The sequence below is a fragment of the Gallus gallus genome, chromosome 1, assembly GCF_016699485.2.
Source record: "Gallus gallus isolate bGalGal1 chromosome 1, bGalGal1.mat.broiler.GRCg7b, whole genome shotgun sequence".
Classification (NCBI taxonomy): Eukaryota; Metazoa; Chordata; class Aves; order Galliformes; family Phasianidae; genus Gallus; species Gallus gallus.
In genome coordinates, this window is record NC_052532.1 from 115,491,170 (window position 1) to 115,511,468 (window position 20,299).

General features: G+C 37.3%; 1 protein-coding gene across 32 annotated transcripts in view; it reads left to right on the forward strand.

Moving 5' to 3' along the window:
* The window catches only part of DMD (dystrophin), a 1,163,614-nt gene that overhangs the window by 997,472 nt on the left and 145,843 nt on the right, over positions 1-20,299 (forward strand). For all 32 annotated transcript variants that reach the window (XR_006934806.1, XR_006934864.1, XR_006934881.1 and 29 more), the window contains one exon: positions 8,440-8,586. Coding sequence is in view for 29 of the 32 variants with exons in the window: in XM_046919009.1 (XP_046774965.1) it covers positions 8,440-8,586 (147 nt within the window). In the remaining 3 variants the exon portion in view is untranslated. The remainder of the gene's footprint in view (positions 1-8,439; positions 8,587-20,299) is intronic.

Sequence of the window (20,299 nt, forward strand, 5' to 3'; positions counted from 1 at the left end):
GCAGATAACACTTGGAAATGCTTCAGGCTTCTCACATTTCCTAGGCACTCCATCTCATGATTGCCATATTGGCTTCTTGGTCACAGAGTTACAGCATGACTGGCTTCGATTATGTGAAAAAATGGAGCATAACTGTTAACAGACACTTTGCCGTGTCATGGCTATAGTTTTAACAGCACAAATTATTAACTGAACTCGCTTATTTACTTTTCACTCTCCATTGTGAAAACAATGTTTTAGAATAAATGACAAAGCCTAAGCATGGATTGTCTCTATTCGGGGGTTACAAAAATGCATACCAGCTGTTGATTAAAAGATAAGAGTTTCTAGCAGCCCTGATCTTTACAAAGGGATATGTGTTGCACTATAGATCTATACATCTGTATCTCTTTTTATTAAGATAGATGTGCTAATCATATAATAAACTAGCTGAAAAATACAGCTGGAAGTGACCTTCAAAGATCACGGAATCACAGAACTGTATGGGTAGGAGGGACCTCTGGTGATCATCAAGTCCAGTCCCCTGCTAAAGTGGATTCCCTACAGTCGAAAAAGATCACGAAGTCCAACTGTGTGATCACTTTGGGGCTAACGTAAAGCTAAAGTATACTATTGAGGGCTTTGACCACATGCTTTCTGGGCACTGACAAACATGGAGCACCAACCACTTTGCCAGGAACCCTTTTCCAGTGTTTGATCACTCTCACAGTAAAGAGATGTTTCCTGATATTATTCTGAATGTCCTCTGGCTTTTTCCTTCTAAAAATTTAGAAAATCAGTACATGATATTTGTTCATTATTTATTTATTATATTCAAATGATCATATTCTTACTAAAGGGCATTTGATTTTCTTTCTCCCCTTACGTGTTTTATTTCAACTACTTTTATCCCTGAAAAGGATTTATATTCTACTCTGGTGCATTTTTGCTTGGTCACTTCTCGGTTTATAACAACAATATATGGAATGGAAAATCAAATCAGCCAAAATCCATTTTGTTTCAACAGTGTGGGTCCCCAGGAGTGCTAGAATCAAATAAAAATACAATGTGAATTTAAAAGGAAGCTAAGTGCAGCGAATTGGACTAGGAGCTGACAATCTCAGGTTTCATTAAAATTTGAATCAGTATACACTAATTCTATCAGAAAGGAAGCAGATTCATTTTTAATTTAAAAAAAAAAAAAAAAAAAAAAGGAGACTGTTCAACTGTCCCAGGTACAGTGTGACAGTTTGTTTCACCTTTACCTGCTTTAAATACAAGCCTGAAAATGTGTATTGCTCCATGGATATTTCTCTACTTGAGCCTTAATGGCGCTAAGGGAGAGAAATGTCAGTGCTGGAACCTCCTGTGGGTGAGGTATAAGAGGTCCTCACCTCACTATGCAAGAGGATGCTGCTCTGATTTAGCTGCAGCTGGCATAAAACCCCCATACACCACAAGTGCGTTTGACACCTGAGAACTTCTCTCCCTAGGCCATCTCATATGTTCAGCACATTGCCAGATAACCTTTTTTGCCTTTTTCACTAGTTATGAAAATTGAGGATTAGCACAGATTAGTGCTAATGGGACACACTTCTGTGTGAGTGAACTCATTGAGTAGCTGAGTGAAAGTATATATTCTCTTCTGAAGCCTTGCGTTTACTGTCTTTAGGAGGAACTATCCTCAGGAGCGATTCTGATTTCCCATGTTGTGTTCAGAGCAAACCTGCGTAATTGTGTACATGTCTCACAGAGATTTTCCTAAACTTGTAAACAAAAGTCAAAGTGATGTTAAGGCCCTTCAAGAGGCAAAAGTTGCATAAATGTTTTAGATCAGTAGGAGATGGTAAGAATAGTGGCTGGATTTGGATAGTGATAGGACAAGGGGGAATGGTTTTAAACTGAGACACGGGAGGTTTATGTTAGATATGAGGAGGATGTTTTTCACTCATAGGGTGGTGACGCACTGGAACAGGTTGTCCAAGGAGGTTGTGGATGCCCCATTGCTGGAGGCATTCAAGGCCAGGCTGGATGTGGGTCTGGGCAGCCTGGTCTGGTGGTTGGCAACCCTGTGCATAGGAGGGGGGTTGGAACTAGATGATCATTGCGGTCCTTTTCAACCCAGACCATTCTATGATTCTATGATTTGAAAATCATAATTGAAAATCTCAATTACTTGTTTCAACTTTGCGATTGAACAGTTGTATAATGATTGAAAGGAATTATTAGATGGTCTCTGTTTACTGAGTATAATTTTTAAAACAAATGCAGCTAAATTCAGTGCTACTGAGATGTACATGAGAATATGACTTAGTTTGTACATGCTGTTGTGTTCCTTTTATAGGTGTGGTGAATGTTGAGCAACAGTGATTTCTTGCTCGCAGTACAGCGGCATAGTTGCAGTCTGTTCTGACAAGGCACTGAGGTTCTCTTTTCTGGACTACATTCAAGCTTATATGATACGTGTTGAGATCAGTAGGAATCGGATCAGTAAGAGAAAAAGCAATTTTAATGAAGCACTAGCAAGTTATAGTAGCAAAAAACAAATAAAAATCCAGCTTACATTTTACTTCAGTTTTTCTATTTGCATGAGGAATGAGTCTTGTTTTGGGAATATCCTTCCTCTTCAGGGTGTATTTTCCAAGTGGCGTAGAGGAATTTAGTCACACTATTCCCTTAACTCCAGTGGGCCAGAAGTTGCAGGCGCCTGATTTAATTTCGGTTGGATTCATGAGTTCTGTGTTTGGCTTGTTATCAGCTGTTGCACATGTGGCTGAGGGAGAAAGAGGTTAAAAAATTGAAAACGTGCACTGTATAATCAATATTCCTTTCTGAATTTTCAGTTCTGAATTTTGTGATGGAAACTCCCTGATGCTAGCAAAGAGCATGATATCTCTATTGTGATTGAAATGAGCTCATTCACTGTATATTTACTTTGCTACTCAAATGGTGCATGAATTTCCTTTCATAGTTTCAAGGAACCAATTTATGAATTCTAAACAAAAACATATATTTTACATGGCCCTGATGAAAGGCATCTCCAGTTGATGTGGTCTTTAAGTGTAAAGATGTAGACTTTTCTGTCTTTAGCTCCCTTCTGAACATTCAGCAGCTTTATAAAGAGGTAGTCGGTGCTTTTCTATATGTTTGGGACCACTAAAATGGAAATTGAATGGAAAAACAAACAAAGAAAAATCCCACAAAAGAACAGTATGACATGGGAAGCATGGGGGGAAGGACGTTTCAAATAAAACAAAATTATGTTTCAACAAATCACCAAATCTTTGTACGTAGAGTTGCTGTTCTAGAAAGAGTTAATGGCTGTGTGATGACTTTTACTTCTTTTCAACAGGATACTCACAGCATAAGCGAATTTAATGGAAAGAGCACAAAAAAATTTCCTGCAAATAATAAAGAGGAAGAGGGGCTAGTCTGCATAATCTAAAATAAGTAAGAAACTGGTCTGCTGGCACTTAAGTTCTAAGAAGGTCTGTAAAAGGCTTCAAGAGATGGATAAGCATGGAAAGCATATCATTCATTGTAATCATCTGGGGTTAAAAAATACCAGAGACAAAGAGCTAGGATGGGGGAGTGAAAAAATTTGATTTGAAACAGAAATATAATGTGCACTAATCAGAAAACTGATGGAAACAAATAAGTAGTAGACACTGTAACATTCAAGTTGCAAATTATAAAGGTGAGAAAGAGTAGGTATCTGCCATAGATGGCTTAATGCTGTTTTTAAGAAAGTTAGGAATCAAATCACACAGGTGAATTAATTGTATCAACAAATCACCTAAAATCATTTGGGATTTGAAATTCCAGCCCCAAATAGAAAATACAAAGTGTTAGCAAATACTGAGATAATAACTGGTAAGAGATTACAAGAAAAGAAATTATAATAAATGCCATGATTGGGCATGCTTTGTAGACTCCCTTCTTAGGTATTAAAAATTGCTTCTTCATGGAGTAACTTCTAAAGGTGTCTGCAAATTGATCATTTTGATCATAATAGTCAGCATATCTGTAGGAATAAAACAAAGCAAAACAAAAACAATGAACCATCTACCACAGTGATGTTCCATTTTCAGAATGGGAACTGCACACAGACGAGGAACCCAGCTTAAAAGAAATCAGAAAGAGTAATATTTGAAGGCAGTGTGGAGACACTGCAATGAAAGCTGAAAACAAATCCATACCTTCTAAATGAACTTGCAGAAGACCTAGAAAGGTGGGAGGGCTCATGGAATATATAAAGAGTATATAAAGAAAGATATTTTAAAAAAAGAAAAGGATCCATAGAACAAATGTTAAGATTGAGATTGCCACATGACCAGAACCAGTTACCTATCTGGTCAAGACTACTAAAGAAATTAAAGAATAAAATAACTGTATCTACTAATAGTATTTTCTTGCTTAAAACAATTTTATTATGAGGAATGGAAAATAACAAATTTGATGAAAGTTTCTAAGTAGTGCATCTAGTCAGGTCTATGGGCCTACAGACCAGGACACCTGGGAAAAAGAATATGGTAGAAGAGACAACATAGCTTTCATAAAAGTAAGTGTGCTGTGAAAGAAACAGAGAGCATATCAACAAGGGGTGTTGGCCTTTTGGGATTCCAAAAGATTTTTAACATGTCATCAAAGAATCTAGATTCTGTGGTATAAGGGAGAAAGTCTTGTTGTGGGTTATTTATTTCCTGTTAAAGTTGGAAAATAAAAGTTATAGGTAAACAAATAATTTGCCTGATGAAAGAGATTGTGCTCAGGAAGGTTTACTCTGTCCAGTGTGCATACAAAGGAGCTGTAAAGAGAATGGATAATGCAGTGACACGTCTTGTTGGTGATACAAACCTACTTAAAGTCCTTTAGGTAAGGATGGTTTGCAAACAGCTATAGAAAACCTCAAAGTATTCACTTGCAGTAAAGTGGCATCGGTGAAAATCAGTGATGATAAATGTCAAGCAATGCGTGAAGAAAACAAATCCTAATTTTGTATGCACTGTAATGAGTTCTCATTTAGTTCTTTTAAATATTCCTTTTAGCACTCATGAGAGAGATCTTGAAATTGTAAGCCCCGGTTCTCTGAAAACATTGCTTCCATACCCAGCACTGTTCAGAATGCTAAATCGAATGTTAGGAATTCTTGGTAAAGCAGAAAATATCATTATACTATGATATAAGACTGTGTAGATTGTAGGCAGTCATCCAGTCCACCATATAAAGAAAAAAACATAGCGAACCAAAAGTATGGAAACCTCCTGAACAAAAACAGGATAAACAGAGCAGGAATGTGACATATGTTGTGTAATTTTATATCTGCCGGGTAGGTGTCTGTGTATAAGCTAGACGCCTAGTCTTCCAGTTTAGTGAATGAAAATTTCAGCTTAGTCACTGTAGTTCAGAATGTGATTCATGCTATCTGATAGAAAAAGCTTGCATTTGTTACAATTCCTGTTTTAGTTTGCTACTGAGTATAAAGGGACTATATGGTGACTGAGAAAAAAATTTAATAGGTTAAAAAAAAAAGAAAAAGAAAAACCCAAGGTGATTCTTCAACCTAAACACTGAGCTTATAGACTATTTTGGATGGTTATGTTTTATGTTCCCGAATAGAGTAGATAATTTCATATAAGAGGAATCTATCAAGATCTGACTGACAAACAGATGAAACTTCTGGCTCCAGAATCTTTGAGCATAAATTGATGAGCTGAACAAGGAGCAGGGAAGCTCAAACTTTCCCTAGCCACTCCTTCTTTCCCAAGCAAATACACAAAGGTTGCTCCAAAAGTAATGCCTCTTATTTATTTTGATGAAAATTATAGCAGGTACAAAGAGCACAATAACTCTGTTTTATAAAGCAAATTCCCAGATACAAAACATTCTTTTTCAACATAATCGCCACCATGAGCCATGCTTTTTCACCAGTAATGAACAAGAGCCTGCATGCTGTGCTTGTTAAAATCTGAACCAGTGGAGGTCACCCACTGTCACCACTGCTGAAATGCACCACCCGTGACCACCTCACTGTGCTCACATCCACTGTGCTCACATCCAATGTTTGGTGTCCATAAATGTTCAGCAAGGATCAATGAATGTCAATGGCTGACATTCCTTCCACATGGAGGAATTGAATAACATACCTTTGCTTCATGTGCACTTCCACGTCAAATAATAATGTGTCTGACTGTCCCTCTGCTGCCATCTGTCACATGGCAACAACATGTAATGGGATATTGGTGGGAAGGTTCAACCTCTACTGACACACCACCAACATCCACCTCTGACATTGTGGGCTTACATCATAAGATGGGAAGCATTACTTTCAGAGCAGCACTCAGGTGCTCTCAGAGATAGGACTGAGTGAGATGACCTTGTCTACTGACTGATTATGGCCACTCTTAGGTTCTAGACTTGTAGTATTTGGCTGGTATCTGTGGTATATCTTCTAGAGTTCTTGCTTATTTTCTAAAGCATTTTAAAATATTTTCAACAGAACAGTATGGATCATTTAAAATCCAATCTACCACCTACAGCACTGCATAACACTGAAATTCTTCCTTGCGTAAGGACAGTCATAATGAAAATAATTTGGGGCTGTTTCTCCTATCGCTGTTCACACTGAGAGCTCATTTACACCCTGAGCTATTTAATTCAAAATAGGTTCAAATAGGTCTCTCCTTGTGATAGTGGAACACGACTCACCATGTATATTTGTTCTTAAATTGCCAACTCTATAGTTCTGCAAGTTTTTCTGCAATAAACCTGTGGTAGGTTTAGTTTTCTTTGTGTAGAAGGAAAAAAATAATAGAAAAATGGATCAGTCCTACACTATGCAAACCAATTATTAAAAATACAAATATTACTGTAAAGCATTTCAATCATACTGATGAAAATCAGAATCAACTAGAAATTCCAAATTACTGCTTCTATAGCTGAAAAATACTGTACAAGATACAAAAATGATAACTGTTTTTTTTCTTTTTCTGGAAAGAAAAAGCATTTCTACTAAATTTCAGCCTCGAAAGCAGAAACAAAAACCTAGTTTGAGAATCATGTATGTTGACGGGTGGACTGTTTGTCTATGGGGAGCTGTTGCTTAGCATATTGTTACAGTGGTTGACTTTTTTAATCATACAATATCATACGCTGAATCTTTGTATGGATATTTTTTTCTTTTCTGTCTTCAGTTTTTAATGGTAAGATTATTGGCATTGACTAACATTCGTTTGTTGTTGTTTCTTACATTTTGATTTGTGTAACTAATAAAAGCTCTAGTAAAAACTCAGGCAGTATAACAATAGCATGCATAGTATAAATTTTAAAGATGATGAAAAGGTTTTTCATTTTTTTTATGTTGAAAAATTAGCATATTGCTGCAAAAATCAGTATACAGCAGAAAAAAAAAGTAATTAAAAAGGAAATCACTTCTCAAATAGGGGAGGAAACAGGTTTTCATTTTTCCATATATTTCTGAGTCCTTTTTGTTTTCTCACGCCTTACCTCTGTTCCTAAGCTTTCCCTCTTTGTGAAGTAAGGTATACTCACTAAAACATGTTGACTAATCATGATAGATCTTCTATTTCTCCTTAATTTAGATATAATGACTGATTTACATGGTCATTTGTGTCACCCTTAACTGAGACCAGTATTTGCAAGTCAACATTTCAGTTTGAAATAATTGGTCTGAAATCAGCCAGATACTTCAGTACATGGACAAAAACAAGCAGTTTTTAAGCTTAAGCATATGTGATTTGCCTGAGCAATGAAGTTTTCAGTCGAAGTCTGATCCTATGGCCATAGAAATTAATAGCAAGTGAACATAGCTTAATACAGGAACTGCCTTAGAATATATTGCATTGCCAGAACTGATCTTTGCAGCAGATGCTTTCCATTTATTCTGACACTGTTTTATATTTATATACAATTGGGTGTTGGTAACATTAGATAAGAGTTGCTCCCTTTGTAATGCATGAGATACTTGAGATAAGATCATAAAAGCAGGAAAGTCTGCAACAGTTTTAGCATTGCTTTTCTTTTTTAATTCACTCAACTTGAGAACAGTGTTTTTTCTCTGTTTTCATATGTCAAACAGCTTTTGTCCCCACTGTCCACCCTGAGGAACACATGCTGTGTACATGTAAACAATTAGACAGAGAGAAGCATGCCCTACAGTGCACAGCCCAGTGGGTGTTCCGCTTAGGGATTTAATTTAACTAGCCGAAAATTATAGTGAAAGCTCCAAATTGTTACCACTTCCTGAAATGCTGGACCTTACTCTTGAGACCTAGAGCTCATAGCAAGTTATATAAGATGACTGTTATCTGTCTGAAGGTCAGTACATGTCTTCCTTTCAGCTTGACAGGGAACACCTTTGCCTTGCTAATCAGCTGGTAGCAGAGCCAATAGTTTTGGAAATTATAATTTATCTTTGTTTATGGTATTTAATTTGTACAGGTTTATCGAGCAGAAATGGTGCCCCTTAAAGAGAAGGTGCATCAAGTCAATGAGCTGGCTCACCGGTTCGCTCCCCCTGATATTCAGCTCTCCCCATACACTCTCAGCTGTCTGGAGGACCTGAACACAAGGTGGAAGGTGCTACAGGTAGGTTTCCTATGACTGCTTTCTTCATGCTGCATTTAATATTTTTTTCTTCTGTGTGGCTGTTTTCTCCCTGGGCAGTAGCATGAAACAGTTACCAAAGGAATGAAAGAGGAAAGAGGTCAGGATTGGAAAAGTAGTTTTTGTAATGCTAATCCTATGAAAAAGAAATGAAAAAAGCAAGGCCAAGTGCAAGTTGTTGCACTCAGGTCAGAGCAATCCCAGATATGCATACAGACTCATTGAAAGCAGCTATGTGAAGAAGGACTTGACGGTTATGGAGGGTGAAAAGCTGGTCATGGACCAGGAGTGTGCTCTTGCAGCACAGAAGGCCAACAATATCCTGGGCTGCATCAGAAGAGGGGCGGTCAGCAGGGAGTGGGAGAGGACTGTCCCCCTCTGCTCTGCCCTCATTTGGCCCCATTTGGAGTACTGTGTCCAGGTCTGATGCCCCAGTAGAGAAAGAATGTGGTGCTGTTGGAGTGGGTACAGAGGAAGGCCACAAAGATGACTGGAGGATAGAGCACCTCTCTTACGAAGAAAAGGTAAGGGAGGTGGTCTTGTTCAGCTTGGAGAAGGCTCTGGGGAGACCTCATCGCAGCCTTCCATTACTTGAATAGAGCTTATAAACAGGAGAGGGACCAACTTTTTACACAGTCTAATAATGAAAGGACAGTGGGAATGGTTTTAAACTAAAAGAGGGGACGTGTACATTAATGTTAGGAGAAAATTTTTTTACTCAAAGGGCAGTGAGGCGCTGGCACAGCTGCCCTGCTGTGGTGCCTCATCCCTGGAGGCACTCAAGGCCAGGTTGGATGTGGCCCTGGGCAGCCTGAGCTGGTGGGGGGCAGCCCTGCCCACGGCAGGGGTTGGGGTGGGTGAGCTTTGAGGTAATTTTTAACTCAAACCATTCTGTGATTCTATGATTCTGTGAAACATGAGGTAAAGCTAATGTATTTTCTTAATTTCTGAATTCTTTTTATCCAGAGGTAGAAATCAGTTAAGCCAGTTTTTCACACAGTTAAAATTTTAATGTGGTTAAAATACTTAGAAGTTTATTTACCTTTTAATAATAATGTCAATATATTGTCAAATATATCAAGTGATAATGTCTCTCAAGCGACTTATCCGTGTGTTATTTAATTTTTTATGGTGTATTTGTCCTACATATGAATAGAAGATATTGGTACTGCCAAGTCTAATAGTCAATAAGAGATTATTATTTCTTTATTCTTCTCCAAAATGAATTTCGCTTTTCTGTGACATCTCCAGTTTATCCAAGTTAATGTAAATATTAACAGCAGAATTTTTGCTTTTTTCACTTTTTTTCATAAGTCAGCAGCTTGCCATGAGAATGCCAGTTTAAGTAAAAGATAATTGTTGAACTTTGCTCATCAGTATCTGATTTATCTTATGTTCTCAGGATAGACTTAAGGTAATAGTACTAAAGCAGATGAACAGAAATCTAGAAGATAAAATAAATGTTCCTCTAATTTGTATCCCACATATGTGAAAAAATCACTTGTAGTGTATTTCTAAAAACAGCAGCTGATTAGCTTAATATGTCAGCTCATTGGGAAATACCTTCTTGTCACTAACAAAATAATTAACTAAGCTCCAGTGGTTTGCCAAAATATGCTTCATTTTCCTTCAACAAGAACTAAGGGAAAATCGAAAGATTTTTCACCATATAGTATGTGAAAAAGTCAAACAAATCTGAGATGAAGTCTGTTATAAGCATTTTGCTGTTATCTTGCTTTCATGAAAACATTAGGCAGAGGGCCAACTTGACATTGTAGACTATTTTAAAGCATATATGGGAAACCACTTGTTCACGCACATTTAAACGATAATACGCTCTTTTTCCAACAAGTGCAGGAAGCATTGTGAATTTAGATCCTTGGAGACCGTATGTCAGAATGGGTTGTTAGAGCTGATAGAACAGGTGGTAATTTGGAGTTTTACAGTTTACTATCTTCTTTCATATTTACTTAAGTGTACTCTGGAAGCTATTGGATAGCAATGTGAAAACAGTCCAGTACAACTCCAAACACATCTTGAGGGGAAAAACTGTAAGCAATTTTGAAGGATTACCATTTATAAAAGACCAAGATGTGACCCCTCGGAAGAAGAGCTATGTTCATATAATTTTAATTTTTCTACCTGAAAAAGGAGCAGTTTCAGACACAGAGACAGAGCTCGTTTGTTTTCTGCATATGAAGTTAGTGGACGTTTACATTGACAGTCACTCCTGAGGGCACTTAGAGTATTACATGTTCTGTGTTAGGGTCAGGCTTACGTATGTATGACACAAATTTGAAGTTTTGGTCCTGCAATATGGAAATCAAAGATAGAAATAAAAATGTTTGTGTCCTACAGAATTGTTCTGTTTTCAAGGTAGTTTTGCATTTTGTGTTTCTGGTTTTCAGTTTGATTACAATTTTTTTCTCCCTCTCTCTCTCCCTTTCCTTTTCTTTCTCCCTTCCCTCCCATCCCTTCCCCTTTTATCTGCTCTGTTTTTGTCAGTATACACAGGAATATTCCTAGAAAAAAATGTATGTTAAAGAAGGTGTAAATATAAGTGAGTGTGAAGCAAACAGAATTTTATATTTAAAGATAGTCTCTGTTGGAGATTCTTACACACTCAACAAAGGGAGAGCTGCCTTCAGGCCCCAGCTTGCTGGTAGGCAGCCCCTCAGGGCAGACCAGAAGGTCGCAGGTCAAGGTCATGCAGTGTGGTTCAGTAGGCAAAACCTCTGGCACTAACAGAATTCCTCAGGATCCACAGGAAACATAGCTTCAAGTTACTGAGAAAGATTATTTTGTTTTAAATCTAACCACTTCTGTTCTTAAAAGCAAAAAAGGGAAATCCTTATTTTCCTAAAGTAAATGTGGAATTGTGACAGTGTCAGAGTCCCTCTGGCCTCCAAATATAAAGGTCCCAACAGATACTAACAATGATAGGTGCCTTCCAGTGTTCACTCAGATAAAATGAACCTCCAAACAGTGGAGTCACTGAGTTTCCACTGCTCGCTTGACAGGTAGGTGGGAACCAGGGCAAGTAAATTACATCAAAATGTAAGTTGAAAGCAGCACTGATTTTATTGTAACAGAATTTAAATGTTGGATTCTTTCTCATCTCTCTTCCATGCCTTCTCCAACAAACAAACAAGCAAACAAACAAAGAAAATCTCAAAAAAGAAGCAAAGTAGCAACCATATATACCTATAAATGAAACGTTCATTCATGACATTCATTGTTGAAACAAGTTTGCCAGATTTTCACAGAATCATGGAATGAATCATAGAATCATTACAGTTGGAAAGACCGATAAAATCATCTAATCCAATCATCAACCCATGCCTGTGACCGCTTCAAACCATGTCACTCAGTGCAACATCTGTGCGTTTCTTGAACAGCTCCAAGGGTTTTGACTCCGTGAGCTCCCCGGGAAGTCTGTTCCAATATATGTATATTTTAGCATGGTGATGGTTTCAAGAGATATTCTTTAGATCTAATCCACGTGATTAAGGTTTGAATATGATTAAGGGTATTCTCATATCATTTTGTCCAAAGAAAAAAAGGAAAATAAAGCCCTCTTCTAATTCTCTATAGTTCAGGTTTTGAAATTCATTGTTACTGTATGTGAATCTCATACATGAAAGTTATAGTCCTATACTTCTATGGAAAATCTTCCCTAGTGTTCTGTACATCTAACATTATTAAAAGGAAAGCTACTTACTCCAGATAAAGCAGCAAGTGTAAACTGAGGTTATATTAAAAGTGGATAGATGGAGTGGCAGATGAATCAACAGTAATAAGGCAGATATTTCTTTCTCTTCAAGAGACAGAGAAAGTCACATATGTATGAAAGTTTCATATAATAGGGATTCAGGTTTTTGTGTTCATTATGCTTCTATCACCTTAGCAGTTATTCTTCTCATTTTATTTATTCATTTTAATAACTAGTTTCCATTTGTGTGCTTTTCCTCTGTTTTTTTTAACTGTCTTTTGATTAATGTCATCTTAAATAGTTGATGAAAGCAAGAGACAACTTTTTCTGGGGCCAAAATTCAGGCTCATCTATAATTAGACTAATTAAGGCATTGCAATCATAGTTCTTTTCAATCTTGAAATTTGAAACTATTGTTGCAGTAGTTGCAGGTTCCCTCTTCCCAGCAGAGGGAGATTTTGATCTTTTTTGGAAGTTGAGTTTTTCCATCAGACTCTTAAGCAAAAATGTTGTTTTGTATATTCCACGAGAAATGGAATTTCTGCCAAACACACAGCTGTTGTGGTTCTTTCATGGTCTCTATTTAATTGGCTATTCCACTTGGCTTTATAAGTCATACACCCATGGTTGTTTTTTTTCATTTCTGATGGCTCAGTTTTGCCTAATGTTTGTCTGCATAAATATGCATATAGATCCTATTTATTTATTTATGTGTTAACAAGTAGAGAAAGGATAGCTATCTGGATTGGGATTCAACTCTCTTAATGAAGCATGTGTCAGAAACTGGAAAGCTTCCTTAATAAATTAGGAGGATATCATCATTGTTCTTCGTGGCATGTTTAGAGCATCAGTGAAAGAATGTGTCTAAAATTATAAACAGACATGATAATCATCAACAGGCCATGCCAACTGGAAAAAAAAGAACAAAAACATGTGAAAGTTGCGATGTTCTACGTGATGAATTTCAGCTTGTTGAAACAGTAGGTGTTTTTGTTATAGGACATACATCCATTTTAAAGTTCTGTTATTCTTTTGTTTCTTTTACTTGGAAATTTTGTTGTCTTTCAAGGTTTGTTTTGGAGAACCAAGTAGATAAGCAATAATTTACCCTATTTCATATTTTCATTTCAATATGCACATTCAAATTTCTTTTGATAAGTTTTTTGTCATATATATGTATTTTTATATGTGTGATATTAAAAAAAAGAACAAGCACTGAGTTACATGGTTTGTAAGTACAAAGACAAGCACAGAAAATGTAGGAATTTGAAGAAAATGTCTTACGTGTATAGCCTAAATTTATTATCCTGTTGTAGAATCTTTGCATATCTCCTATATTGTGCAAGATTTCTGATTTATCTGGTTGTTGGATAAATAATAGGAAGAGAATGGACTTAGTATTTGATTTCCATTAGTCTTGTTTCCTTACAAAATGAAACTTATGCAATGTACTTCCACCTGTCAGCAGTTATAGATTATGTTTGGCAGCTCACATCTGTATGAGTCACACTAGACTATATTTAGGGTACTGTGCAAAACTGAGGTTATGATACTGTAGAAAATGTATTAACTGAAAACCAACATACACTAGTTCTGTTGCTTTTTGGTCAAATAGTTATAAGCAAACGATTGAGCATGTGGCTTTTCAACTTATTCACTAGTCACCATTGAAACTGTACTGAAGATGGGAATATTTGTATTCTTCAGTATTCATGAACCGTAATTCCTGACCATCTCAAAGATACTGATTTTGTTTTCTGTAAAAGTTTCTTTGACATAGAAGGTGGACATTACGTTTGAACAATTAAAGCCCTGTGTTTAACTTAGATGTAAAAATTGCATAGACTGCTTCATTTTTTGTCAACATAGAGAGAATATGGCCTGATTTTTTTTTTCAACACCCTTTTAGGTGTGTGACCTGATTCTGCCCAGCTATGTTTAGACTGCTTAATATGAACATTAATGTGTGGGGGTTTTGCTTTGTTTTGTTTTAAGATAAGAGTGTGTGAGCTTATTCAGGGTGAAAAGCTGGGAAGTGCGCAAAGCTAGCAGCAGTCAGAACAGTGAAAGCAAACAAGGACAAAACCAGAATGAACCTTGCAATTATGTCATTCTCCGAACCTGACTTCCATATCACAGCTCCTTTTCCTTGCCAAAATGTTATCAACTGTCAGTGCTCATAATTCGTGGGTTAGATTTTCAAACAGAATAGAGCAGGACAGGATTGTGTAGTGTCGGATAGGGTAGGATTCATTGTCAGCTATCTGCTGACACCAGAGGGATGATGAGCCTTAACAGTCTGTGGTTGGGCTCCATAGCCCGGAGGGGATGTACTCTGCTGACACAGATCGTCTGTCCACTCAGCCCTGCTTGGTTTGAAGCAAGGTTAAAGCAGATCTATGAAGGAACGTGGCTGTGGCAGATAGAGCCTTCATAGAGTTTAAGAGCTGCCCTGTAAAGACCCACTCTCTAAATGTGATTGGAAGCAGTTGATAACCACTTAGATTCCAGGCTCTGGTGCCAAGGTACTGTTGAAGGATTTTAAAGAGGGAGAATGGAAAACTGGCAACAAGTACTCCTCTTTTTCCCCATTTTTGCTTATACTTTTCTATGAAATGCTCTGATTTTTTTTGAAAGAAAATGTTATTTAAAGTGATTTAAAGCCCTAAGGTAGAGAAAAAAATACACAGATTTCTCATTCAAAAGGTTTATGTTAGCCATTTTTTTTCCCTCTGTTGAGTCATTTTGTGTCTTTTTGCCATATCAATTACGTATTATATTACTGCAGATATTTTTATGTTAGGCTGTGTACTTTCAGGTTATAGAAAGCTTTTACAGTCTTCAGGCTATGCAGCATTGTGTGCTATATATTCTATGTCTTTTTGCTTTGGTAAAACTTTAAACTAAGTGAGGTATTTTTGCCTTTTTCGAAAGTGCTATTAACAATAGCGGTTAAAACACTAAAAATGTCAGTACTGTTGTGACATGGCTTTAAACCCTGCCTTTCTTGATTAGTATGCATGTCATTCGCAGAATATTTTCACAAGGTGCCCTCTAAAATTGCCATTGTAGTTTTCATTATACCTTGAGTAAAGATGAGTGTTGTGACCTTACATGGAAAATTCTGAGCGGCCTGGAAGTCTTGTAATAAATAGTACATTAACTGTACAGGAGAGGGTATTTTAGAATTAAAATAGCTCAATTCCTTGTACGTGTTTTGGGTGCAAATGGTTTTTATAAGATGATTCCAAATTTGTACCCGTGTGGGACAACACAGGTAAAAGGAGTTGTTTCAGTAATCATTGCTTCCAGTGGCTCATCTGACCCTTTTGATCCTTGTACTTGCTGTGACTTTGTAAAAGTATGAAAGTATACTTAATAAAGAATAAAGTATACTTTACAACCATTAGAAAGGTACCCCTTAGTTGAAGAACAAACAGTATAAATTATGGTTCTTGACTTGAAGCTTACAATTTCATTTTTATTCATAGTATTTTGTTATTTCTTTTGTACCTGGGGAATCATAGCAACATATAAATCATATGTTGTGAAAAAGAATTCTTCAGGGCATAGCGTTTTGATTGGGAATCCTCAGGTGCCTAGTTTCAAGAAAAAATTAGCCTTTTTATTCCATTTTCTTACATGTTCCCAGTTCATTCCCTGCCATAGCTCAGTTTGTTTAAAAAAAAAAAAAAAAAAATAGTGGCATGAAGAATTTGTACCAATCAAGTTAGGACAATAAGCCTGAATCTGCATTCGCAGATAGTATTTTCACTGTGTCAGCTGTTGTCGCAAGATCAAATGGTGCAATTCCTTATATTGGTCTCAAGTGTGGTGCTTCCTTCCCAGTTCCTTATGACTCTTTTTAATCTGTAAAATCAATGACTTCTGTCCTACTTATCTGACATAAAACTGATACTACAGTACTATTTTAGCAGTGCAGTGAGTTTTTGGGTATTCAGAGGAAATTGAAGAATGTGCCTTCTATAAAATAGCTTTGCATTTCTTGTATATCCCAGAATTCCAGTTGCTTATCTCAAAACATCACATTTCAAATCCTGAATTGACTTTGTCTGTACTTTTGCCAGCCCAAGAGCTAAGATAACTGAATTTGGTTTGCACATCAGTTGTCATAGCTGGCTGCATTATATCCCGAAATCTGGCTGGCTAGGATTACCTTTAAAGAGAAAGGGTTTACATTTTTCTCATAAAGCCTTCATAACTTTATTCAGCTGTGAATGACATGTGAATTACTATCAGACCTGTCTGGTCCGTTGCAGAAACCATGCAAATTTCTTCTCTGAAAAAGTCAAGACCTAGTCCTTCTTCATCAATGAATTGAAGGTCAGCTCCTAGCAAATAGAGTTTCTGGAAGACTGAGATGAGTCTAATTTTATCAAGACCACTTTTACGTTCAACACTGTGCCCCACATCCTCAGTCATTCCCACAATGGATGGGATAAGCCTGTGATGTCTGTCAGTGCCAGGACCGAATATTTTAGTGTGGTCAAAGTTACGATACATAATTTTTCAAATTATTTTAACTACCTGATAATGAGTGTCCATTTATGGATCAGAAGTATTTCCCCTTCTCTGAAGCTTACAAAGCTTAGTTGAACTGGAAACAAATTGTGTTGATTTTGTGCAATCCATAGCAGCCTTTTTATTTTACAACAGTTTGAAAATTTGCATATTATAAGGATCTGTCCTGTTCCATAGAAAAGGGGACCAGGAAAAAAAAAAAAGTACATCTATTTCATGCACATTTGTGCTTATAATTATTGTTATATAGACCGAAGGCCTTTGAACCAAAACTAGTGGTGGTTTGTTGATGTAGCTGTAGAGCAGTATGTGGAAGGGCTTTGGGACACAAACTATACTGTTGTTAGGCGTGTTTTTTGAAAGCACAATTATATGTAAGGAAAATATGGATGCTGTAAAACCTACTCTTGTTAGTCTGTGAACTTAAACCAGAAGACAAATGGCACTCAAACCTACCATTTGCATGCTGTCGTATTTCATTCAGGCATTCAGCGGTAGCATTGCAGTGGGAAGGAAGAGGTGTGAGGCAGACTTCAGCCTGTGGGAGCTAAGCCATGGCTGGCCTCTCGCTTTGGCTGCTCTGCCATCCTTCACAACTGTGCACACTGTTGCTCGTGCTGAGCTTGCGTAGCTCAGATATCCCTGTGTGCCCCATGAGTAACATTTATGCCTTTTGGTGCCAGAAGAAAAACTCATTAGAACTGTATGGAAGAGCATCCTATGAAAGACATAAAAGCTGAAAGAATAAAAATCCTGATTTGCTGTTTTTAGAAGGCTAATCAATCTTTACTCCTTCAGACAGGAAATGTCATTTGTTCCTACTCCTTCTAGCTCTTTGGAGGAACAGTTCTGAAAAGGGGTATTCACAGTTGTGCACAAAGTAGGTTTCACGAGCTCCCAGGCTGTATTATTTACATGATCAGTATATTCACGCAGCAGTGTAACCGCTTGGAGATACTGTATTTTACTGTCTTTCTCACATTCAGACAGGCTGTAGCTTGCCAGAGATATTTTATTTTGAATGAGCATATAACTAACAGATGTTTGGTTTTGGCTCCATGTCTGCATTCTTTGAAAGCTGGAGAATTAAATTGCTGACATTCAGACAACACTAATTCACATATCCAGGGAGCCTAATTTGCCATCCCTGAGATCCTGGTGCTCATGGGTTTAAAAACCATTTCAGCGACACAATGTAAGAATAGGCTGGGGAGTTTCAATAGTACGCTCCTGCTAAACATAATCACATTTTATAAACATCTGCGTCATTACTGGTGTGATTCATCTTTGAGCTGTATACAGCTGTGTTTCCAGTTTCAATTAACAGTCCCTTAATTGCATCTCCATCTCATGTTACTAATTTAGTTAATTTATTCATAATTAAGAGTATTCTATTTTCCACGAAGGTTTGTTGAGCTTCGAGCATTATTAAAAAAAAAAAAAAAAAAAAAAAAAAAGCGGGCTCGTTGCTGAGGGATTTTGATTCTTACAATAGTCACATCAGAAAAGAAATGTCATTCATGTACCTAGAGAGGAAGGCAATGCAAAATGAGAAGTCTTTGGGAGGGTTTTGCTTTGTGAGCGTGTTTACGTCTCCTCCTCATTTTTGCCTTTCTCCCTTCTGCCCCACACCTAGAGTAATTACTTGTTGATTAGACTGAAACAACAGCTTCTAATATGTAAGAAGAAATGATAATGAAAAAAATCTTACAAGAGCACTGGTATGCGTGAGGCGTGAATCAAATCCCATGCATTTTTTGCCCTCTTAGCACATTTTGGAGTACAGTGTTTTTAAAAGGACCTATATGATTAGGAACTGTGAAATAACTTTGAAAGTGTGAGGCACATTCAGGTGGAAAATTAGGAGGAAGTTTTTCACACAGAGGGTGGTGACGCACTGGAACAGGTTGCCCAAGGAGGTTGTGGATGTCCCATCCCTGGAGGCATTCAAGGCCAGACTGGATGTGGCTCTGGGCAGCCTGGTCTGGTGGTTGTCGACCCTGCACATAGCAGGGGGGGTTGAAACTCGATGGTCATTGTGGTCCTTTTCAACCCAGGCCATTCTATGAAAATTGGAAGTGTCTGAGCAATATTACTTACCAAAACAAGTGGTTGTTTTTTAGAAAGTAACTTTTATATGTCGGTACAAGGGTTCTATTTGCAAAAACACAGAAATATGCCTTCTTGCACTTGTCCATAGTCCAGTGTTCTTCACTTACCATTTTAGCTGGAATGGTTACCACTGTCCAATACTTTGTGAACACAGATACTGTCTTCTCTGTTATCTTTATTTGCCCTGCAGGGATATTCATTGTAGAAAATAAATAAAGTATTAAGGAGTTGCAAGTATAAACAGTGCTACTGAAAATAAGAATAAATAAATTCTGGTGTTCTTTGGCATGAAGAGTATTTGATACTCGTGTGTTACCGGTGAGAAGATGAGTAGGACATGCAAAATGCAGAATCCCTTTCCGGAGAGGAAGAGAGGAAGAAGTACATGGTAGTGACTTCTTTAAGAAACAAATATTTGTTAGCTGAGATATTGTTTCTTGAGTGGACTATCACAATGCTATGATTCTAAATGCAGGGACCTGTAAGTTGTGCAGAAAGATTGAAATAGTCTGATCAATACATCTCAAGCAGAGCTGCAGGTTTTTAATGACAGCTGCTGAATCCCTTCTAGCTTAAAATCACAGTTCTCTGAAGCTTTTTCCTTTAATCTTCCCTGTTCTCCAATCTCCTTGATGCTCTTTTTAGTTTCTCTCATTGCTCTTTCTCCTTGAAGCTTTCTTTCTTTCTCTTCATACAAGCTTCTCCTTGGCTGTTGTACTTTCTACAGTCATACCACTACTTCTTAAAAATAGACTGGGAAGAAAGTAATTAAACAAGCAAATAGAGTACAAAACCAGAAATGTTATAACCTAACACGAGGGGGAAAGAAAAGGATGGAGAGAGACAAAGTGGAATCTAATGTGCATATGAGGTAGGCTTTTAGTCACGGCAGTTTTGTGAATCACAACTTTTTGTTTTCCCCAGGGTTCTCTTAAGAGCAGAGTTAGTGACAGATACACCGTACTGAAGCAAATTTCTAAGGCTTCAGAACAGACAATATCATGATTTTCTTTTCTTTTGCTTGTCAAATATTAATGATGGAAAGTAGTCTTGTGAAGATAATAAAAGGTAGAACCATTCCAACCTTTTAGCGGCATACTCTGTGTATTTAGCAAATAGAATGACAGTTTCAGGGCTATCCTTGCTGTATGAATGCTGGGCAGCCCCACCTCTTTTGATTAAAATGGTGATTAAGGTTAAAGGAGATTATTGCTATTTGCCAGAATTGTGTTGCAATCTCAAGGTGGAGGAGGGTGATGCAGAAAGACAGATTGTCAGGGGCTGATCAATCTACAGGCTTCTACAGATTGTTCCTAGCTGTGTTATTTT